The following is a 24,357-nucleotide window of genomic DNA, read 5'->3' on the forward strand; positions in this document are numbered from 1 at the left end:
GGGAGTGGACATTCACAGGCAGTAAACTTACAACTGCTATTTCCTATGGGAAGCTGGGTGCTGCTATGTGTTGTGTCTGTTTGAGCGAGGGAGTCAGAGAGAGAGAGAGAAGGGTGACTCAGAGGCAGAAGAGCACTGGCGCACTGAATAGGCCTGGTTTCAGAGAGAGACAGAGAAGGGTGACAGGGGAGAGGCACAAGTGCACTGGCGCAGTGAATAGGCCTGGTTTTCAAAGGCGCAAAGCGCTAAATTTAAGGCAGGTGCCAAGATATCAGTACGCCGAGATTTAAGGCCGACACGCCCACTTTGGCCCACTTTGGGACTGCGCCACGCCCATTCGGCCTAAAGCGCATTTGGCAGCCTAAAGCCTATTGCTATCTTGCCGAAACAGGCGCAAGGCACGTTTTTTTGCGGTTAAGGCCCGTAATAGCGCCGATGGCCTGTGGGAGAATAGAGCCCTATAGCCTCTAATCCTTGCTATATTTTTTAGATGATAGAAGGCAGATTTTCTTATAAGCTTGATGTGGGAGTTGAAATTTAGATCAGAGTCAATAATAATGCCAAGATTTTTTACCTGGTCCTTTGGCTTCCGGTAACTGTTTCCGGTCTTCCAGCTCTGGACCAGACACAAGTGAGAACAGACACACAAAGATAACGGCGCTGCTGTCATTGGGCTGCAGGAATAATTGGTGGAACAAGGTAAATAGCCTAAGTTCTTATCAATTTAAGTTCTTTGGCAGAATTGTCGACGCAGTTCGATGATTGACACTGACAACAACCAATCAGTTGGGACTGAAAAATACATCACCGAATCAGCTAGGCAATCTATGGTCGGTTATCATAGGGACAGACAGACAGACAGACAGACAAGCAGGCAGACAGGCAAACAAACGGGCAGGCAGACAGAGAGACAGGCAAACAGGCAGAAAGACAGGCAGGCAGCGAGACAGACAGGCAGGCAGAAAGACAGGCAGGCAGGCAGGTAGGCTATAGACAGACATGGTAATGTAGCAATATCTAAATGGGACAGTTTTAAGCTGATGATAACATTGATTTGTTGATCAATCAAAGTATCTCAATACACACTGGATACCACTGGATATTTAACTCCCACTGTATTTTGCGATCAACAGTCATTCTGTGTTGTTTTGCTGTTTTACTTTGAGGGGCTGTGATTGAGCTGGTGTAACGGCTGTAGAATGTTCACAAAAATATGTTCCCTCCCTAATAATAATAATAGCATCTTTTCACCACACTGCTCGGTCACATGAACTCAAGATTCAAGATTCAAGATTTTTTATTGTCAATCCGTAGTACAAGTATCACATGTGAAATTCTTGTGCTGTAGACTCCGTTACAACATTGTGCAAAATAACAGGGCATATAGGTGCAGGAAAACAAGAGAAACAACAAGCAATAAGGCAGTAAAGCAATAAAAACAAGACAAAAACAGTGACATAGTCACTGCACGTAGTGCAAATAGCATAGACATAATTAAACATGCTGTTTGCACGGATGTGCAAATAGCATAGACATAATTAAACATACTTAATGGTAGCAGCTACAGTACTGGATTGTTGGGAGTTTATTTGTGTTTGTTAAAGAGTCTCGTGGCCTGCCTGGTAGAAACTGTCCCTCAAGCGATTTGTGCGTGCCTTTGTGGACCCTGTATCTCCATGGACTGACTGTTGTGTTGATGTGTGTATGAGCTGCAACCAATCACGTGTGATGACAGACAACAGCAAACAAGATGAGTGACAGTCACAAATGAAGCAGTATTTGATGCATTTTAATAACAGACAACCTAAAGAATGTAAGGTAAATATATCATATCATATTAAGCAGGGTCTACTATGTTGTTGTTATATACATCTATATACATATGTTTTTACATTATTTCATTACCAAACACAGGCTAATGTAAAATTATGGTATTCTGGAAATGATAAGTTTAGTAGACTATAATTAATTGAATAATGTAAGTGATACATATGCACACATACCAATCATAAGTCAAAACATTACTAATTTCCTGAATGCTAAAAGCCAGAAGGTGCCAGTAGGACACTATAACTGAAGAGCCATTTGGGAGCCCAAAGAGCTGGCTCTCATTACTGAGCTGAGCTAAATGATCTGGATCACTAAAAAGAGAGAGAATTCTCATCGAGTGAAAACACAACTGGAGGTAATAAAGTTTACAGAGTATGCTAACAAGCCTCTTCACTCTGATTGTGAAGTCAGATGAAGCTGGTGTGAAGCTGGTGTAAACAAACAAAGTCACAAATTGTAGGTAGTTAAATATTTGAGAGAAAATCATTGATTCAACTGTATTTATATTAGTAATAGTACAACTCTGTGTTGGGGACAAGGCCAAAATGGTAAAATTTCAACATAAAACAGTATAAAAGTAGATAAAGAAATATTCCAAGAGAATAATAAAGTCTAGGTGAGTAATAAAGCATACTAAGCAATGATAACAAAAACAACATGAAAAAAAGGATTAAAAATGCATCCCAGAGGCATGAAAGTGCCCAAAATAAAATAATCACCCGTGAGTGTGCGAGGCAGCGAGGCATGCTAGTGTAGCCGGTAGTGAATGTCCCTCCCGGGCTCCCGTCTGGTAGGACACCGCCTACTTCCTGGTCCAAATTGTTTGGTAGGACATAAAAGCCGTGCCTCAGTAGGCTTCCCTCTCTCTCTCTCTTTGGCTCCTGGTGCGGCAGGAGGGTTTGGCGGTGCTGTTCCCAATATAGGCTTGTTTCCTGGCTCCCGGCGTGGCACGTAGGCGTCCACTGTGCTCAGGCTGCGTTGCTCCTGGTCCAGTACTGCGTGACCATCCCTGTGCTCTCCCCTCGTCGTGCATTGAGCTGCCCATTACAGGGTATTTGGGGAAATAAGCCAAGACACTGCCACTGCTGTTTTGTTTTGTTTGATTTCGTTTGGTTTGATTTTGTTGTGATCATTAGTGCACTTGATTGTACTTTTATTCCATGTCCCAGCCCTACGTGGCGTCTATTATTTCCTAATTCTCCTCCAAGAACCTATTGGCTAACTAGGTAGCTACCCTACCAGCCTATGTATTGAAACCTTTCTCCTTGTCTCTATAGGATCGCTGCAGGATTGAGAGTGGCCGCCCGGTCCGTGGGGGGTAGTAACAGAGGTCTTGACCAGGGCGCCACCTGTTTCTAGTGATGTTGCACTCCATTTTGGATTTTATCCCTTATTGATTTTACTCACCCGTGTGCTGTGTTGTTTGTGGCCGCCCTGTAGTACATTTAGTTGCTCTGTCCCAGGACATTTACCCCCACTGCCGTCGGCTGCGGCCTATGTCCTGTAGCAGGTTTAGGCCTTTTAAAGGCTACCTTTTTATATCTTTAACCTATTTAGCATATTAAAGTTGTTTGTTTTAATGTTTGTTTAACTTGTGTTAGCCAATAAAACTGTAATCTTGGGGGAAATGCTTGTCTCGATGCCCTTCCTTTTGGTCACCTGTGTCGAACACTATTTTTGAACCTGGTTGCTGGGTTGGAGTATTTAAAGGGTAGTTCACCCAAAAGTTGCAAAATACCCCCGTGTGCTCCCAGCACCGCATACTACATTCTGGCGTTGTCGGCAAAGACACAGTGACCATTAGGTGGGCTGAAGGGACAATAATTTTTTGGGATTGTAGTTGGAATAGTTTTTATTTTTGTTCTCCTCGTTGATTTAAACAAAACAGCAGTTGGCACATCGGCTGGAACGGGGCCACTGACTCGTCATGGCCGAAGTGCAGGAGCTGAGAGACCTGGTGCGACAATTGCAGGCTGAAAAGGAACTACTGCAGGGGCGAGCGGACCTGCCCCCTGGACCCTCCTCTGCTCCACCAGGAATGGTGGCCACAGAGCGCTTGCTATACCTCCCCAGAGAAAGAAAGTGCCCCATTTTCAGGGGTACTTCTGGGGTGGGGATGGATGAATGGGTGGAGGAGGTGCAGGCTAGCATTAGAGCTAGGAAGCTGGGCCCCCTTGACCAAGCCTATTTTATTGTTGACCATTTAGAGGGTGAACCCAAGGACGAGATCCGGTTTCGGCCGAGGGCAGAAAGGGAGGACCCAGAAAAAGTGTTGGCTGTTCTCAGGGAATTGTATGGCTGCTCGAGACCCTATGTTCTACTGCTGGAAAGTTTTTTTTCTAGGAAGCAGCTGGAGGGAGAATCATTGCAGGAGTTTTCCCATGCCTTGTTTTCTCTGATGGAAAAGGTTAAACACAGTGCTCCTGACAACATGCCTAATGCTGATGTCTTGTTACGTGACCAATTTGTGGAAAATGTGAGTGAACCTTCTTTACGCAGGGAGCTCAAACAATTGGTCCGGCAGACCCCCCAGCTGTCTTTACTAGAGGTCAGAGCAGCGGCGATTCGTTGGGAACTGGAGGGAAAGCCAATTGAAGGTAGGCCAAGAAGCTACTCTATCCCCTCTGTATGCACAATGCAGTCCTCTAGGGGTCCAGCCAGAACAAGCCAGCACCAAAATAGTTTGATGCCCTCAGACATGATAGATTTGAAGGCTATGCTGCTGAAACAGCAAGAGCAGATTAACTTGCTGACACAAAACCTCTTAGCATTGCAGGCACCCCTCAGTAAGCCCAGAGCCAATGATTCTAGAACAGTGATCTGTCGGCGTCGTAGAAGGCGGGGCCAGCTCTCAACATTCAACTACACGGTAAAATATCGTCCGGGAAGAATTAATAAAAATGCTGATGTTCTTTCCAGACAGTGTGAGGAGATTCGGGAGTGTGTCCTGCCCGGTACCGCAGTCCCTGACGTCCTGCAGCAGCCCCCAAAGACAGACTCCTATCAGCACGCCATCCAAGCTGCCATCTCAGTCCTGCCCACTCACACTCCAACTGACTTAAAGACCCTCCAGGAGCACGACCCAGCCATCAGTGCTTTCCTTCCCTTTTGGCGGCAACAGAGGAGGCCCAGCCGAGCGGAAAGAGAAGCACTGCCAGCGGCGACACGAGGGATGGTGAGGCAGTGGGACCGTATCCAGGTGGTGGAAGGCCTTCTTCATCGTATCATTTTGAGGCCGGAGGGGGGAGAGGAGATCCAGCAGCTACTCTTGCCGGAGTGCCTGAAGGGAGAAGTGTTACAGCAGCTACATCAGAACCATGGTCACCAGGGCATGGAGAGAACCACTGAACTCGTGAAACAACGCTGTTACTGGCTGGGGATGGGGGAAGACATAAAGCAGTGGTGTAACCAGTGTGAAAGGTGCACGGTTGCGAAACAGACTCAGCCACAGGTCAGAGTCCCCATGACTAATCTGTTAGCAGCCAGACCTAACCAGATCCTAGCTATTGATTTTTCATTTTTGGAACCGTCCCGAGATGGCAGAGAGCAAGTACTGGTAATGACTGATGTGTTTACGAAGTTTACACAGGCTATTCCCACCCGAGACCAGAGGGCTTCCACCGTGGCGCAGGTGCTGGTGAAGGAATGGTTCCACCGGTTTGGGGTTCCGGCCCGCATTCATTCGGACCAGGGCAGAAATTTTGATAGCGCTCTGATTCAGCAGCTCTGTGAACTGTATGGCATCCAGAAGACCCGCACCACCCCATACCACCCACAGGGGAACGGACAGTGTGAACGCTTTAATAGGACCATGCATGACCTACTGCGCACTCTTCCCCCTGAACTTAAATGCCAGTGGCCGGAGTATCTTCCCCACCTGGTGTTCAACTATAACACCACCATTCATCAGTCAACCGGTGAGTCTCCATATAGGTTGATGTTTGGTCAAGAGCCCCAGCTTCCAGTGGACTTCCTCCTGGGTCGGGTCCAGGATGCCAAAGGCGCAGGAGTCTGTCGGTGGGTCCAGGAGCACCAGAAACGCCTCCAGGTGGTGTTCGACTGTGCCAGGGACAGGATGAGGGCTGCGGCACAAATGCGGAAGGAGAGACATGACACCAAGGACACCACCCAATGGCGGCAAGTTCACCGGGCGATGTTGAAGCCGGTCCCATCTACCCGGTATCCACAGCCCCAGCAAACTGGCCCGGTACAGCCACAGGTCCCGAGGGAGGATGGAGACTCTGACGATGGCCGTTGGGCCCTCCATACCTCTGGTAATGTCCAACTGCTGGTTGCGCAAGCTGACGCGCCACCACCCCGACTAGGAAATCCTGGGGTCTCTGTCCATACACCAGAAGCCCCAGAAGCCACACTCCCCTCTGACCACAGACCCACAGCCCTCCGGAGGACGGCCCGGACAACGGCCGGGACACATGGTAATCGGCATCACCTCCCAGGGCCGGTGAGAGAAAAAGGAGGGGGGGCTGCACATTCCCGGGTGCCTGGCTCTAGTAGTATGACAGCAGCTGTGTTTCGCCCCTGGTCATAGTTAATTGTCGGGCCGCCAATTTAAGAACCCTGGGGAAGATGTAGCCGGTAGTGAATGTCCCTCCCGGGCTCCCGTCTGGTAGGACACCGCCTACTTCCTGGTCCAAATTGTTTGGTAGGACATAAAAGCCGTGCCTCAGTAGGCTTCCCTCTCTCTCTCTCTTTGGCTCCTGGTGCGGCAGGAGGGTTTGGCGGTGCTGTTCCCAATATAGGCTTGTTTCCTGGCTCCCGGCGTGGCACGTAGGCGTCCACTGTGCTCAGGCTGCGTTGCTCCTGGTCCAGTACTGCGTGACCATCCCTGTGCTCTCCCCTCATCGTGCATTGAGCTGCCCATTACAGGGTATTTGGGGAAATAAGCCAAGACACTGCCACTGCTGTTTTGTTTTGTTTGATTTCGTTTGGTTTGATTTTGTTGTGATCATTAGTGCACTTGATTGTACTTTTATTCCATGTCCCAGCCCTACGTGGCGTCTATTATTTCCTAATTCTCCTCCAAGAACCTATTGGCTAACTAGGTAGCTACCCTACCAGCCTATGTATTGAAACCTTTCTCCTTGTCTCTATAGGATCGCTGCAGGATTGAGAGTGGCCGACCGGTCCGTGGGGGGTAGTAACAGAGGTCTTGACCAGGGCGCCACCTGTTTCTAGTGATGTTGCACTCCATTTTGGATTTTATCCCTTATTGATTTTACTCACCCGTGTGCTGTGTTGTTTGTGGCCGCCCTGTAGTACATTTAGTTGCTCTGTCCCAGGACATTTACCCCCACTGCCGTCGGCTGCGGCCTATGTCCTGTAGCAGGTTTAGGCCTTTTAAAGGCTACCTTTTTATATCTTTAACCTATTTAGCATATTAAAGTTGTTTGTTTTAATGTTTGTTTAACTTGTGTTAGCCAATAAAACTGTAATCTTGGGGGAAATGCTTGTCTCGATGCCCTTCCTTTTGGTCACCTGTGTCGAACACTATTTTTGAACCTGGTTGCTGGGTTGGAGTATTTAAAGGGTAGTTCACCCAAAAGTTGCAAAATACCCCCGTGTGCTCCCAGCACCGCATACTACACTAGAAATGACCACACAATATTTCTAACATAATATAATTTAACAAAGGTATGTAGGCTAAAATAGGCTACTCAGGGTGCGTTCATAAATTCAATCTGATGCTCTAAACATCTGTCTTCTAGACTAACATGAGAGGGCGGCTGTTCAAAGAAATTCAATGCTTTATGAACGGTCCATTTTGAGTGCACTCTGGTGCTCTCCGCTCGGAGTGACTGTTTACAAATGCACCCATAATAAAAGCAGTGATTGACTAGTCTAAATGCCACAATAGAAAGCTTTGTAATTTCAAAGTTAAACGGTGAAAATGTAAATATTTATTACTAAAAAAACATACAGATAAAAAGTTAATTGATTTGTTTGTGTGAAAGTTAACATGTGAGGTGAATCAGTACAGATCCACACAGCAGAGAGAAGCAGTATAAAACCAGTAGGGCAGAAAGCAGTCTGTTAACTCCTGCAACTCCTTCGGTCCGCCTCACATCATCAATAACTGATCAATAACTGATCAATTGCATTCGATTCCTTTGATGAGGAAGAAGGTTCCTGTGGCCACGCCCAGTAGAGCCACGGTCAGACCCAGTCCACAAAAAACCTCAGGTCCGATCCCCGGCTGCTCCTGCTCCACATCTGAAGAGGAACCAAACACATGAACACACAGGAAGACAGCTATAGATTTGGTTGTTGTTAGCTAACTGTAGTTTTGGTTAGCTAACAGATAAAGGTGCCTCACCCCAGATCCGGGTCAGCGGCTGGCTCAAGGCTTGGTGCTCCACAGAACAGCTGTAGATGTCTCCAAGCTGTGGGATGAAGCTCAGCCTGGCGACCTGGCTGAAGGTGCCATCTTTGTTGGGGTAGGGGGCGTTGAGGCTGGTTCCTTCAGTCACGTTCCGAGCGCAAATGGCGGAAAACTAAACTTCACATCGATTATGACATCTATAAAAATAGTCTTCACTCCTACAACCAGGAACTAAAAAATTCCAGAAAATTCTTCTTCTCCGACATTATCAGCAAAAACACCAATGACGCTCGCACTCTTTTTGCCACTGTTGACAGGCTGACAAACCCCCCCCCACAAATTGCCCCTGATCTTCTATCCAATGTCAAATGCAATGAATTTGCGACCTTCTTTAGGGATAAAATTATAAATATCAGACTAACTATTTCCACATCAAGAACAAATGTGGCTCCGCCGCACCCACAGAATAGGTGCTTAATTAACATGACTCAGTTCAATGTCATTGACCACAAGAAACTAGAAGAAACGATACGAGGCCTTAAATCCTCATCGTGTTGCCTAGACACCCTGCCAACAAGCTTTCTAAAAAATGTCTACAGTTGCCTGGCGACCGACATACTGAAGATAATTAATACCTCTCTTCTTACAGGCATTTTCCCAAAATCTCTAAAAACTGCAGTTGTTAAGCCCTTGCTAAAGAAGCGTAGCCTCGACCCCTCTATAATCAGCAATTACAGACCAATATCAAATCTTCCCTTTATTAGCAAAATACTCGAAAAAACTGTCTACCAACAACTCAATACCTTTCTATCCTCCAATGACCTCCTAGATCCTTTCCAATCAGGCTTCCGACCCCATCATAGCACCGAAACTGCGCTTATCAGAGTTATAAATGACATCCGAATGAACACTGATTCAGGTAAAATCTCAATCTTAGTGTTACTAGACCTCAGCGCTGCCTTTGATACGGTTGACCACGAAATTCTATTGGACAGACTGGAAAACTGGGTCGGGCTTTCCGGCACGGTCCTAGAGTGGTTCAGATCTTATCTGCAAGACAGGAACTACTTTGTCTCCATTGGCAACTACACATCTGACCAAACCAAAATGACATGTGGGGTACCCCAAGGATCAATTTTAGGTCCTGTCCTGTTTAACCTTTATATGCTCTCTCTGGGCCTAATTATGCAAAAAAACAAAATAGCTTATCATAGCTATGCAGATGACACCCAACTCTACATAGCCCTCTCATCGGATGACTATGCCCCCATAGAGTCACTGTGTCAGTGCCTTGCGCAAATTAATGATTGGATGTGCCAGAATTTTCTCCAACTTAATAAAGACAAAACAGAGATAATTGTCTTCGGCAAAAAAGAAGATAGGCTCAAAGTTACTGCTCACCTCGAATCCCTATCTCTGAAGCCAAAGGACCAGGTAAAAAATCTTGGCATTATTATTGACTCTGATCTAAATTTCAACTCCCACATCAAGCTTATAAGAAAATCTGCCTTCTATCATCTAAAAAATATAGCAAGGATTAGAGGCTATATGTCCAAACAAGATCTTGAAAAACTAATTCATGCTTTCATTTCTAGCAGGCTAGACTACTGCAACAGTCTTTTCAATGGTCTTCCCAAAAAAGCTGTTAAACAACTTCAGCTCATTCAGAATGCGGCTGCTAGAGTTCTAACAAGAACCAAGAAAGCTGAACACATTACACCAGTTCTCAAATCCCTGCATTGGCTGCCAGTAAATCTTAGAATAGACTTTAAAATTCTGCTAATAGTTTACAAATCTCTCAACGGGTCAGGCCCACACTACATCTCTGAAATGCTTCTACACTATGAACCATCCAGATCCCTGAGATCTTCAGGCACTGGTCTACTAATTGTCCCAAGGACCAAATCTAAACATGGTGAAGCCGCGTTCTCCCACTATGCCTCTCATAACTGGAACAAACTCCCTGAACACATTAGATCTGCCCCTACTCTGCCTATTTTTAAATCCAAGCTAAAGACCTTTATGTTTACTCTTGCTTTTAACTGCTACTAAACTACTGCCTCTCTCGGCCTGTAATTTTAAAAAGATTTTTCCTGTACATTTCCAACAAATGGACTGTACATGTAATAATAATACTGAAGAGTGCCTTGTAACTTATTTAAAACAGAAATAATGTTTCATGTTTGTTAATTTGAGTATATATTTTAACTAAAACTGTCGGCTGTGTTTTTTATGTGTTTTTTATATGTGCATTGCTTTGCTGCTTGTTTTTTCGATTATTTTTTTGTAAAGCACCTTGAATTGCCTTTGTGTATGAAAGGTGCTATATAAATAAAATTTGACTTGACTTGACTTGACTTGACGTTCACATCGTTCCTGGTCCAGTAGACCTTGACGGGAGCGGGGTAGAACCCAGTCACATGGGCGATGAGGTGGTTCTCCACTCCCAGTTCCACATCGTCTCTGGTGTAGATGAAGCTGTGAGGAGCATCTACAACAATACAATATCATGTAAACCTCTGCACAATTCATACCAATATCACTTGTCATGTCTCAGTAGCATTAAATATGTTTTCTGAGCTATGTCAAGGCCTTTTACTTACTTAGTTATATTATATATAATTATTAATATATTATTTATTATATATATATATATATATATATATATATATATATATATATATATATATATATATATATATATATATATATATATATATATATATAATATTATTATATTAACCCTGTATGGATGTGATGGATGCTTGCTATTATTGTTGTATGGCCTGGCTGAGATTAAACCCTTTGATTTATCCAGGTGTGTGTGTGTGTGTGTGTGTGTGTGTGTGTGTGTGTGTGTGTGTGTGTGTGTGTGTGTGTGTGTGTGTGTGTGTGTGTGTGTGTGTGTGTGTGTGTGTTAGAGAGCTGCGCGGGCCTGAAATCTCGGCCCGAGTCCTCCCCGGCCCGTGACATGCAGACCCGTGCCCGATCCGGCCTGGATGAGTTATTAAATGAATTGGCCCGAGCCTGTTGCGAGGCCCGAAGCCAATATTAGATATAATGACACATCTCTCCCCCTCTCTGTTCCTCAGCTGCTGCGCGTGCTCCCTCCTGCAGCCTCTCTCTCTCTCTGTCCGCTGCTGTACGGACGCACACAAGGCTTGTTTCTCTCTCTCTCTGTTCGGGAGCAGTCCGCTGCTGTACACCGACGGACACGCGGCACACACGCTTGTTTCGTTGTTTTTTACATACGACAGCACGCTGTCTGTCGCTGACTGAGCGGAAAGCTACATGTCATGGTCATGACATGAGTCCTGGCAGACTAAGGTCGCTTTCACATATAAGCTGGTGGACTCGGTGCGATTCGGGGTGGTGAAGTTGCAACATTGTTTCATTTTTCATTTGGTCCGGTTCGCTTTCACACATGCAATTTGCCAAGAGCACCAAACTTTCTGAACACTGTCACGTGGTTGAAACGGCCACTCGTCTATTGGACAGAATATAGAGGGGAAATCTCTCCTCTTCTGCCGCCTTGCCTGCTGAGGGCTGACTGCACACAAGTGAATCCGCGAAACACAACTCATAGAGAAACACCACCTTTATGCGATCTTGGGATTTCTGGTTTTACTTTGGGGTTACTATCAAATAAATATTTTACAAGAATGCGCCCAATATGAGCAGCAGATGAGGCAGCGAGCTGTTGGGTCCAACATCATTCTGCAGATGAGACGAGATGAGCGAGGCAGCGCGGTGCGCACCGACCCGTGTGCGCGCCGCAGTGTTTTGCTTCCTTCTACCGCCTTCTACTCATGATGCACTGCCTTTCCTACATTTGCTCTTGTGTTTGGTCCGATGAGCATTCACACCACAAACGAACCGCACCAGGGTTCACTTGGAAGCGAACCGAGACCTACGTTTTCAGGCGGACCAGAGTTCGCTTGTTTGGTCCGCACCAGAGTTCGAATGAGCGTTCACACCACCCCGGACTATCCGAGGAAACGAACTCTGGTGCGCTTAAAGCGGACCAAACACTCAGGTGTGAATGCGACCTAACATCACGTAATTTTAATTTTAGATTATGACGATATGTGGCGAAAACGGGAATAAAAATGGCTATTTACATGCAGGAAAGACAGGCTGCCACTTCGCCCCCTCGGAGCTCCATTTTAGGACTGGCTTGGACGCTATTGATCTCAAAACAACGCTACGACGGCCAGAAACGCTGCGGAGATCGCTGGGTGAGTCGTCAGATCATAATTAATGTGAGGAGAGGGGTCCAGGTTAAAAAAAAACTAAATTCTCCTTTAAACACAGCATTACAAAGTGCTTCACAATCAACAGTAGCTTAAACAAAATAATACAACATAATACAGAGGGTTTTTAGAGATCACTTAAAATTATTGTATATTTCTGACAGTAATGTAAAACACCTGCAGTCCTTCCTTATCTGTAGTTTAACTTTTTGAACACAGTGGTAAATTAAGCTTTGTCATGTTTCCTTACCGAGTTGCAGAGGAGGGTTCTTTAAGAAACGTCGAATCATTTGCAGGCTTTGTTTGCAGATGTCCTGATTAACCACAGCCACCTCATAATTTCCTGCATAGGACATATCCTCTGCAAACTTGGGCATAGAGTTAACTCCTTTCTTGTTGATGAAGTCTGCGTAGTATCGCTCTTCACCATCCAGTCCAAACATAAACTCTCCATCAGTTTCTGAACAGCCAAACATTTGCAGATCCTTATGTACAGCTGAGACGACACAAGATGAAAAACAAAATGTCAAACTTCTTCACATCCAGAATCACAAAGTGGATTTATTTTTCACATCATGTTAAAGAGTTTGTCTGTTTATTGTTTTTATATTAAAACAACCGTTTATTAACTAATAAGTGTGAAAAGTTTATTTCGTCAGAGGTGCAGAAAACTTTAAATATCTCCACTGACTCTAAATGTCTCTCTGGTTCAGAAGGAGCTGCAGTTCAAATGATTTTCACATCAACAGAACATTGGAGTGAGTGTGAGACTCAATGTGAGGAACAGACGTGTGATGTACTTACTGTATGCTGTGACACCAAGGAGACATGAGAGGAAGACGAGGGTCTGTGAGCTCTTCATCTTTACAACACAACTTAGCACCGTGTCGACTTCACACTGACTGCTGCAAACTGAAGTAAACACAAGGAACAGCGATGTCTTACACACAGCTCCACCAATCACATTACAGCTTTGACTTGCATCATCAGTCTCCAGGTAGACACAGTTGAGAAATGCTGAAAAATGAAGTGATGATGGAGAATTACACTCACATAATGCCTGACTGTTGAATCTAATATATAGTCAGTCAATACATTTTTTCCAGTGTTTAGTAAAACAGCGGGAATAAAATCAAACAGAAACAAAGGAAAGATAAATAAAAATCAGAAAAACAATTAGAAAACTGATAAAATCAGGAAATGTTATAGAACTCTCTCACACTCTGCTGTGTGTGTGTGTGTGTGTGTGTGTGTGTGTGTGTGTGTGTGTGTGTGTGTGTGTGTGTGTGTGTGTGTGTGTGTGTGTGTGTGTGTGTGTGTGTGTGTGTGTGTGTGTGTGTGTGTGTGTGTGAGAGAGAGTGAGTGAGTGAGTGAGTGAGAGAGAGAGGTGGGGGGAGAGAGAGACTGTGCATTTGGTGAGAGTGGTTGCTTGCTGTTGCTATTTTCTAGTATTGGGCAATATTACTCACTAATATTACTGTAATATTATTATTACTGTAATATATTACTCAGTAATATTATTACTGTACTCAGTAATATATCATTAATATATTACTTGCCCCAATGTAACAGTAAGGGATTACAATTTCCAGTACACTAATAATATTACAATTACTAATCCGTCTGACCATCTGTCTGTCTGTCTGTCTGTCTGACCGTCTGTCTGTCTGTCTGTCTGTCTGTCTGTCTGTCTGTCTGTCTGTCTGTCTGTCTGTCTGTCTGACCGTCTGTCTGTCTATCTGACTGACCGTCTGTCTCACTGTCTGACCGTCTGTCTGTCTGTCTGTCTGTCTGTCTGTCTGTCTGTCTGTCTGTCTGTCTGTCTGTCTGACTGTCTGTCTGTCTGTCTGTCTGTCTGTCTGTCTGTCTGACTGTCTGTCTGACCGTCTGTCTGTCTGTGTCTGTCTGTCTGTCTGTCTGACTGACTGACTGTCTGTCTGTCTGTCTGTCTGTCTGTCTGTCTGTCTGACTGTCTGTCTGACCGTCTGTCTGTCTGTGTCTCTCTGTCTGTCTGTCTGTCTGTCTGTCTGACCATCTGTCTCACTGTCTGACCGTCTGTCTGTCTGACTGTCTGTCTGTCTGTCTGACCGGCCGACCGACCGTCTGTCTGTCTGTCTGTCTGTCTGTCTGTCTGTCTGTCTGTCTGTCTGTCTGTCTGTCTCTCTGTCTGTCTGTCTGTCTGTCTGTCTGACTGTCTGTCTGTCTGTCTGTCTGTTTGTCTGTCTGTCTGTCTGACCATCTGTCTGTCTGTCTGTCTGACCATCTGTCTGCCTGTCTGTCTGTCTGCCTGTCTGTCTGTCTGAACGACCGACCGACCGTATGTCTGTCTGTCTGTCTGTCTGTCTGTCTGTCTGTCTGTCTGTCTGTCTGTCTGTCTGTCTGTCTGTTTGTCTGTCTGTCTGACCATCTGTCTGTTTGTCTGTCTGTCTGTCTGTCTGTCTGTCTGTCTGTCTGTCTGTCTGTCTGTCTGTCTGTCTGTCTGTCTGTCTGTCTGTCTGACCATCTGTCTGGATCTGTTGTTCACCTTCGTTGAATCGCAAAGCATTGGTGGTGGTTTGATCTTCTTGCTTGTCATCCAGAGAGGTCTGATGATCAAGATTCAAGATTTGTATTGTCACTCTGTTCTACAGGTATGCATTCTTATGCTGTGGACTCCATTACAGAGAAGGTGCAGTAGATAAATAGGTACAAAATCACAGCAAACAACAAATAGAGCACACAATCACAACACAACGATAGGGCAATATAGCTAAATAGCACATAATGTAAACAGTGTATGTAAGGCAGTTGAGGTAAACAATAAAGTAAGAAAGGTAATAAGGTAAAAGTGATAGGTATTGAAATAGAATAAGATAGATTAGATATAAAGTGTCCAGTGTCCAAAAGTGTCCACTTGTCAGTGTGCAAATGTCAATAATACAGGTGTTTGTGTTATTTATTGAGGAGTCTCGTTGCCTGCAGGAAGAAACTATTCTGCAGACGTTCGTGCTTTCAGGACCCTGTATCTTCTCCCTGAGGGCAACAGGGAGAACAGGCTGTTGTGCAGGTGGTTCGTGTCCTTGATGATCTTCCGGGACCTCCTGAGGCACCTCTGATTGTACAGTTCCTGCAGTTTTGGCAGTTCACATCCTGTCACGTGCACCTCACCCTGCTCAGTGCCTTGTGGTCCATGGTGCTACAGTTCTGGTTTCAGGTACAGTGCTTCCCCTCCCTCTGTTGCGAGCAGTAGGTTTTATAGGTGATTCATATGCAAATTAACATGATGTCATATTATGCCCACTTCTATCGGCTTTTTGAGCAGCCAATAGCTACTCTCCTTGGCAACAGTTAACGAGGGCCAATATTGGACAGTTTCTGGTGCACATTTCATAGAAAACTTTGGGAAACTTTGGATTTAATTTACTCTAACCCTGCCACTCTGGTGTGCAGGAACCATAACAGAAACACAGGGGCAAAAACATAACCTCCAGACAACTCTGTGGCAGAGGTTATAATAATGGTAATGAATGCCAGGGTTTACAGAAAGTCTAGAGGCCATAGGCCTTGGTGAACAGGTGGGTTTACAGAAAGTCTAGAGGTCATAGGCCTTGGTGAACAGGTGGGTTTACAGAAAGTCTAGAGGTCATAGGCCTTGGTGAACAGGTGGGTTTACAGAAAGTCTAGAGGTCATAGGCCTTGGTGAACAGGTGGGTTTACAGAAAGTCTAGAGGCCATAGACCTTGATGAACAGGTGGGTTTACAGAAAGTCTAGAGGTCATAGGCCTTGGTGAACAGGTGGGTTTACAGAAAGTCTAGAGGTCATAGGCCTTGGTGAACAGGTGGGTTTACAGAAAGTCTAGAGGCCATAGACCTTGATGAACAGGTGGGTTTACAGAAAGTCTAGAGGTCATAGGCCTTGGTGAACAGGTGGGTTTACAGAAAGTCTAGAGGCCATAGGCCTTGGTGAACAGGTGGGTTTACAGAAAGTCTAGAGGCCATAGACCTTGGTGAACAGGTGGGTTTACAGAAAGTCTAGAGGTCATATGCCTTGGTGAACAGGTGGGTTTACAGAAAGTCTAGAGGTCATATGCCTTGGTGAACAGGTGGGTTTACAGAAAGTCTAGAGGCCATAGGCCTTGGTGAACAGGTGGGTTTACAGAAAGTCTAGAGGTCATATGCCTTGGTGAACAGGTGGGTTTACAGAAAGTCTAGAGGCCATAGGCCTTGGTGAACAGGTGGGTTTACAGAAAGTCTAGAGGCCATAGGCCTTGGTGAACAGGTGGGTTTACAGAAAGTCTAGAGGCCATAGACCTTGATGAACAGGTGGGTTTACAGAAAGTCTAGAGGCCATAGACCTTGATGAACAGGTGGGTTTACAGGTGTAGTTTGAAGAAGGGTAAGATCTCAGCAGAGAGAGTTCCACAGGGCTGCCAAAAGCTCTGTTCCCAAAGGTCTGCAGGCAAGTGTGGGGGATGGAGAGCAGACCTGTGTCAGAGGACCAGGAGGGGGTGTAGTGGTGGACGAGGTCACATAGATACTGGGGTGGTGAGAGCATGGAGGATTTTGTAAGTGATGCGGGACTTGACCAGGAGCCAGTGGAGGTGGATGAAGGTGAGGGTGATGTCTGCCAGGGCTTGGTGCAGGAGAGAACCCTCAACCTGGCAGCTGAGTTCTGCACATGGAGCCTGTCCAGGGCTTTGCTGGGTACCCTGGACAGGACTCCAGACAGGGGGTCTCTCCCACAGTAAAGTAAAGTAAAGTAAAGTAAAGTAAAGTAAAGTAAAGTAAAGTATGCACATCCACTTGATTAGCGTGTGTGTGTGTGTGTGTGTGTGTGTGTGTGTGTGTGTGTGTGTGTGTGTGTGTGTGTGTGTGTGTGTGTGTGTGTGTGTGTGTGTGTGTGTGTGATGAGCTCAGGTGAGGATGGGAGCGTCCACGCTAGGCTTCATATATCACAGCATCATCATATTCTCGTTGTTTTAGAGGAGGGGAACATATTTTATTTCATCTCTTTCAATTTACATCCAATTTCTATGCTGTTAATAATGAAACATAATTTGCTCCTTCATGTTATTTCCAGTCTCCTGGGTTCATGTGAAAATGCAGATGAAAACATGGACACCACACAGGCTGTTGACCAGGTCCAAGAGGACATCATCTCACCCCGTCACTTTTCAACATGCAGAGTAGATCAACAGACTCCTATAGATCCTACGTGTGAAATCAACACCACAGGAGTGTGACAATGACACATTTCAACCATAAGTCACATTTAACGTTTTGTTATTTAAGCCGAAGCCAACCATGTCTAACCCTAACCAAGTTGTTTCCTGCCTAAATAGATATAACCGTAATATAAGTTTTTGGCTACGGTCTTGTGGTGTCAGAAAATGATGGAAAAGGCTCCATTAAGAAGTGAAGCCAAGGTGAGAAATAGACAATATAGAGAGGACACACTATGTTGTGAATAATGAGAATGTGTTGAGATGATGGAGCTTCTAAACTGTGAACACTGTGTGGACTCTTAGCCTAAAGCCTCTCGTGTCATAACTCTGTGTTTGTCTTTTCTTTTCATGTTTTATTGTTTTGAACTCTCTTCTTCTCTTAGTTGAACTATTTGACTCTTGTGAAGCCGTTTGTCTCTTTGCTCTGTGAAAACTGCTGTATGAATAAACTTTTATTTAGTACAAGTGTATCAGTCGACACAGTAGACACTGTGGTCTGTTCAGGTTCAGACTCTAAACCTCAGAGTTTCTGTTCCAGGTTTTTCTTCTCTGTTTCTCTCATGGTGCCTTTACGTAAACAGGACTTTACCATCTTAACCACCACACAGAGTGACTAGGAGCAGCCGGCCAAGTCTTGAATACGAGTCGATCATAGAAACAAGTTAATCAGATCTCATCACTTCTTCTCTTCTAGTTTATTTCCCTGCAGGCAGCAGCTGGTGGTGTGTTTAAATTTATTTGAACATGTCAACCTGAACTCATCTCTCACTCTAACACCAGCTGAACTCACTATGTGTGATACATTTAGTAGGGTAGAGTTTACAAGCAGCACCTGAAGGCAGCAGCGTCTTGGAAAGTCCTGACTCTACTTTCACTTCCATGTCCAGTCCAGTCAGCAGCCAATCAGAAACAAGCTGGTGGGTGTGTCATCTCTTGCTAGAGGCAACATGTTGGATTCAACAGCAACAGAGTGAGGAGCTGAGACGTCTGCCTGGTGGTTTATTATGGTTTACACCAGTGATTCTCAACCTTTTTCATATCAAGGAGCCCTAGTTTAGTCCACATTAGAACCACAGAAACCCATTCGATAAGATTCTGTCTCTTGTACTCAAATCTGAGCATTTTATTTTTTATTGCTAGATATGATTTTGTCCATAATTGTTAATGTTTCAAGGTATTAAATCATGGCTAAAAGATAAACAACAATGTTCTTATCACACCTACTACCCCTGTAGACATAACTGCATTTTGTATTTTCTCTAGATGTGTTTTTGTGGATGTATCAATGAATGATTTGATGTGTGACTGATAGGAGAAACTAATGAACTGACTTTAGACAGGCTCTGCCTCAGGAGTGTGTGTGTGTGTGTGTGTGTGTGTGTGTGTGTGTGTGTGTGTGTGTGTGTGTGTGTGTGTGTGTGTGTGTGTGTGTGTGTGTGTGTGTGTGTGTGTGTGTGTGTGTGATGAGCTCAGGTGAGGATGGGAGCGTCCACGCTAGGCTTCATATATCACAGCATCATCATATCCACATTGTTTTAGAGGAGAGGGCGACATATTTTATTTAATCTCTTTCAATTTACATCCAATTTCTATGCTGTTAATAATAAAACATAATTTGCTCCTTCATGTTATTTCCAGTCTCCTGGGTTCATGTGAAAATGCAGATGAAAACATGGACACCACACAGGCTGTTGACCAGGTCCAAGAGGACATCATCTCACCCCGTCACTTTTCAACATGCAGAGTAGATCAACAGACTCCTATAGATCCTACGTGTGAAATCAACACCACAGGAGTGTGACAATGACACAAACCGTTGGCCAGTAAGGGTGTTGTGATCTTTGACATCAGAGGCCGGGGTTCGATTCAAAGTCATTTCAACCATAAGTCACATTTAACTTTTTGTTATTTAAGCCGAAGCCAACCATTTCTCTAACCTTAACCAAGTTGTTTCATGCCTAAATAAATCAAACTGTAACAGAGGTTTTTGGCTACGGTCTTGATGGAAAAGGCTCCCCTGTGTGTTCAGAAGTGAAGCCAAGGTGAGAAATAGTCAACATAGAGAGGACACGCTATGTTGTGAATAATGAGAATGTGTTGAGATGATGGAGCTTCTAAACTGTGAACACTGTGTGGACTCTTAGCCTAAAGCCTCTTGTGTCATAACTCTGTGTTTGTCTTTTCTTTTCATGTTTTATTGTTTTGAACTCTCTTCTTCCCTTAGTTGAACTATTTGACTCTTGTGAAGCCCTTTGTCTCTTTGCTCTGTGAAAACTGCTGTATGTATGAATAAACTTACTTAGTACAAGTGTAACAGTAAACACAGTAGACACTGTGCTCTGTTCAGGTTCAGACTCTGAACCTCAGAGTTTCTGTTCCAGGTTTTTCTTCTGCTTCTCTCATGCTGCCTTCATGTAAACAGGACTTTACGACCTTCACCACCACACAGAGTGACTAGGAGCAGCCGGCCAAGTCCTGAAAACGAGTCAATCATAGAAACAAGTTAATCAGATCTTATCCCTTCTTCTCTTCTAGTTTATTTCCCTGCAGGCAGCAGCTGGTGGTGTGTTCTAACATGTTGATAAACACATTCATTTTAACATGTCAACCTGAACTCCTCTCTCACTCTAACACCAGCTAAACTCACAGTGTAGGCCTACTATGTGTGATACATTTAGCAGGAGTAGAGTTTACGAGCAGCACCTGAAGGCAGCAGCGTCTTGGAAAGTCCTGACTCTACTTTCACTTCCATGTCCAGTCCAGTCAGCAGCCAATCAGAAACAAGCTGGTGGTTGTTTATCTGTTGCTAGAGGCAACATGTTGGATTCAACAGCAGCAGAGTGAGGAGCTCAGACGCCCCCTGGTGGTTTATTATGGTTTACATCAGTGATTCTCAACCTTTTTCATATCAAGGACCCCTAGTTTAGTACACATTAGAACAACCACAGAAACCCATTTGACAAGATTCTGTCTCTTGTACCAAAATCTGAGCATATTTTTATTGCTATATATGATTTTGTCCATAATTGTGAATGTTTCAAGGTATTAAATCATGGCTAAAAGAGAAACAACAATGTTCTTCTCACACCTACTACCCCTGTAGACATACCTGTATTTTGTGTAGATGTATTTTTGTGTATGTATCAATCAATACATTTTATATTTATATAGCACCAAATCACAACAAGAGTTACAGTGGACTCTTTGGTAACGCTTTATAATACAGCCCTCACACACAAGATCTGTACTTACAGGGTAAGTATGGGGTACAAGAAGTGAATGTACCCTGTAAGTACAGGGTACCAAATCTGTAGTTACAGCACCTGAATGCGTCGAAATGCATCAGGAACTTCACAGTAAGACATGTGCGTTATGGAGTAGTGGTTGAAAAGTGTTGTGCAGAGATCTCGTGTTGTGGATGCAGTGTATGGAGACCTGTGCGCGTGTTTTGGGCGGCGCAGCAGACATCCCCATCCCCGCCCTCCCCACCCGCTCTACTCAGCCCAAAAAAAACATACCTTTTCCTTATGTATAAAAACAACGATCACTCATGTCTACAAGGGAAAAACTGGTAAATAACCTGCACTGATATACCGGCTGTTGTAGAATGGAATTTGTATCAATAACACCATTCTTCTGAGTGTCTCAAGCCAAAAATGAGATGATGAGACCGGTGACCAGACATTAAAATAATGAAGCCAGGAGTCCAGGAAAGTGTGTATATATATATAATATAATATATTAGCCATTACATATCCCTGTAAGCATCTGAGTTACAGGGAGACTGCAACATTTCAAATATACATGATACAGAGTTACAGTGAAGATTTAACATTTGCACATATCTCTTATACAGAGAGCAGAGAGGAGAGGGGAGGGGAGACTTGGAGCACAAGGCACACAACATGTTTTGTCTACGAGTGGTGGAGAGAGGCTGAGCAAGGTCAGAGAGCATCAGCCACGTGGGACATGACCCTGTTACTGTGGTCAGAGGGTGATGTCTGATTTACGCTTATGTGTGTGTGACTTATGATTCATAATTAATACCAATAACTATTTGTATCTGTTATAGCTTATTGATTATGAAATGAAAATGAATAGAACTTAAATATTATAGATCACCGGCCATGGTACTTCACCTTTAGAAATGGCTCTGTACTTACAGGGTAAGTACCAAATCTGTACTTACAGAGTAAGTATGGGGTACCACACCTAGGCTGCATATACATATGTGCAGCTATATGTGCAGCTATATGTACGCATAGCTGCACTATATATATATATATATATATATATATATATATATATATATATATATATATATATATATATATATATATAATTGTGGCGTACCACAGCAGAGACAATGGGGAAAGACATTCACCTGATGGTAGGGGCCCCTTTAGGGCTGGGTTCACACCGGCGACCCAAGCCTTGCCTATGCCTTGCCTTTACCCACGCTTTTTAATAGGCGTCCGTTTTAGTCAACGAGGCTGTGTACACCGGCCGCCTGAGCGTGAACCCTGCGTGTACCCACGCCTTGCCTGTGCCTTGCCGATTTTATCGAATAGGCGTGAGTTCTATTTTGAAGCCGACAAGGCGCGTGCAGGCAGACTTCTTCTGTCAAGCCATGAAAGAAAAACGCACAATATCCGTCGGAAATGGCAAAATCAACTAAATTTCAAAATAAAATGGAGTTACTACAACAGTGTGAGCAGAGAGAGAGAGAGATTGACGGGTGGCTATCACGTGGGGCTTTCTCCCCGTCGGCAAACAAATCTTCATGAGAGAGAATAGCGACCGAAGAAGCAAGATGGACAATGTTGTTGTGCCAGCAGCCCAGCACATATTCTTGCAAGATCACCTCTCTAAAATGTCCGACTATAGTCAGACCTGGTTATACATATCCAGCATCAATAGAAGATTAAATATATCAGATTTATTTTACCTAGAGGCTACCCATGACAATTCTGGACAACACGTGAAAAAATACAGTCGGGAGAGAGGAGAGGCGCTTGTGACTCGGCTCCAGGTTCGCCGTCCAAAAGGCGTGCGGTGTGATCGCAAAAGCATGTAACAGGTTCACGCCCAGCTCGCGTAGGCGTGGGTTGAGGCAAGGCAAGGAGTAGGTTGTCTGTGTGAACCAAGCGTAACAGGGGCGGGGGGTTCAGGTAGGTGGCACGATGGTTTGGGGAGTAGCCTACAAAGCAACATGTTAGCAGCCCACTTTTACCTGTATGAAAAACTTTGGTTTTGAGTCTTTCTCCCGCACTTCCACATTGGTGACCCTGGACGGTGCTCCGATTGAGCAACGCTATTGATTGAACGATGCCGAAGAAAAATAAGCCCAGGAAGGGATTCAGCCCTGGGCCTGACGTAAGCGGCGATGAGGACGTCTCCGACAGCCCGGGCAGCAGTGCCGGGTTGGCCGCTAATGTTGGCACGGGCTCCGTGAAACTTCCACCGTTCTGGCATGCCAGTCCGCGCTCGTGGTTTCGCCACATTGAGGCGCAGTTTGGACTAAAGCGGATTGTGGATGACACCACAAGGTACTATTACGTGGTGGCCGCGTTGGACAATTCGGTAACCGGCCGAGTGTTGGAGCTGCTTGACGACCCCCCTCCCACTGGCAAGTACGAGGCCATTAAGGCTTTGCTGTTGAGAACATTTGAACTGTCAGAGGTGGAGAAGGCAGAGCGGATTCTGTCTCTGAATGGACTTGGCGACAGCAAGCCGTCTGAGTTAATGGATAAGATTTTGGCCACGCTGGGCTCGTCGGATCCGGCTTTCCTGCTCACGCATATATTCCTGCGGCAGCTGCCAAGCTCTGTGCGTGCTGTCCTGGCAGGGTCCCCGCTTTCTGCCTCCAGGGACTGCCGTGCGTTGGCGGCCACGGGCAGACAGGATTTTCCTCGCCACGCGTCAGCTGCACGTGCACGCGCTGCATCCCGCGCCGGTCTGGACGGCGCCACCGGAGGACGCGGCGTATGCAGTGGCGGCAGCAGACGGCCACCGCAGGAAGGACGACGGGCTGTGTTATTTCCACAGGAGGTTTGGAGCTAAGGCAAAGCAGTGCCGGCCGCCCTGCAAGTTTGGCGCCCAGGGAAACGGGAGAGCCAGCGTTCAGCAGCAGCGATGAGCGTTGGTGAGGCTGGCAAGCTGCTGTTTATCAGAGACACTGTTTCAGGCAGGCGATTGCTGGTGGACTCTGGCGCTCAGCATAGCATTTTGCCCGCGTCTGCAATGGAGGACATGGCTGGGGTGGCAGGCTCCGCCCTGGTCACTGCAAATGGCACGCCCATACGTACTTTTGGCACAAGGTATGTGGAGGTGTGTTTTGCCGGTCGCCGTTTTGGCTGGGATTTTGTCAGGGCGAGGGTGTCGCTACCCCTGCTCGGTGCGGACTTTCTGTGTGCATTCGGATTATTAGTGGACGTTAAGAGCCGCCGCCTGATTGACGCCACTTCATTCTGTTCCTACCCGTGTTCACGGGGCGACGTGGGGACGGTCGGGCTGTCCAATGTGCTCGCCACCGGTGACGAGTACCAGCGCCTCCTCAGTGAGTTCCCAGTTCTCACCACCCCCACTTTCTCAGCGGTGGTGGCTAAGCATGGAGTCGAACATTACATCACCACCACTGGCCCCCCGGTCTACGCGCGCACGCGCCGCCTGGATCCAGCCAAGCTCGCCATCGCCAGAGAGGAGTTTGCAGCTATGGAGCGCCTGGGGA

At 45.5% G+C, this 24,357-nt stretch overlaps 3 protein-coding genes across 3 annotated transcripts in view; all 3 read right to left on the reverse strand.

Annotated features, from left to right (window-relative positions):
* Positions 1 to 13,322, reverse strand: part of LOC310794576 (H-2 class II histocompatibility antigen, E-S beta chain-like) — a 22,789-nt gene extending 9,467 nt beyond the window's left edge. The window contains exons 1-3 of the mRNA XM_083656554.1: positions 13,228 to 13,322; positions 12,674 to 12,919; positions 10,524 to 10,661 (exon numbers count right to left, since the gene is read on the reverse strand). Of these exons, the coding sequence (XP_083512680.1) occupies positions 10,524 to 10,661; positions 12,674 to 12,919; positions 13,228 to 13,285 (442 nt within the window). The 5' untranslated portion in view covers positions 13,286 to 13,322. The remainder of the gene's footprint in view (positions 1 to 10,523; positions 10,662 to 12,673; positions 12,920 to 13,227) is intronic.
* Positions 1 to 24,357, reverse strand: part of LOC310794577 (H-2 class II histocompatibility antigen, E-S beta chain-like) — a 54,034-nt gene that overhangs the window by 10,099 nt on the left and 19,578 nt on the right. The gene's annotated exons all lie outside the window — the stretch shown is intronic.
* On the reverse strand, positions 7,796 to 8,327 carry LOC310794443 (H-2 class II histocompatibility antigen, A-K alpha chain-like; the record flags this gene model as incomplete). Its single annotated transcript, XM_083656442.1, has 2 exons — positions 7,796 to 8,061; positions 8,165 to 8,327. Coding segments are annotated over 2 exons (285 nt in total), but the record flags the coding sequence as incomplete, so codon positions are not given.

The sequence above is a fragment of the Poromitra crassiceps genome (genome assembly GCF_964638095.1).
Source record: "Poromitra crassiceps genome assembly, chromosome: 20".
In the NCBI taxonomy this organism is placed as follows: domain Eukaryota; kingdom Metazoa; phylum Chordata; class Actinopteri; order Beryciformes; family Melamphaidae; genus Poromitra; species Poromitra crassiceps.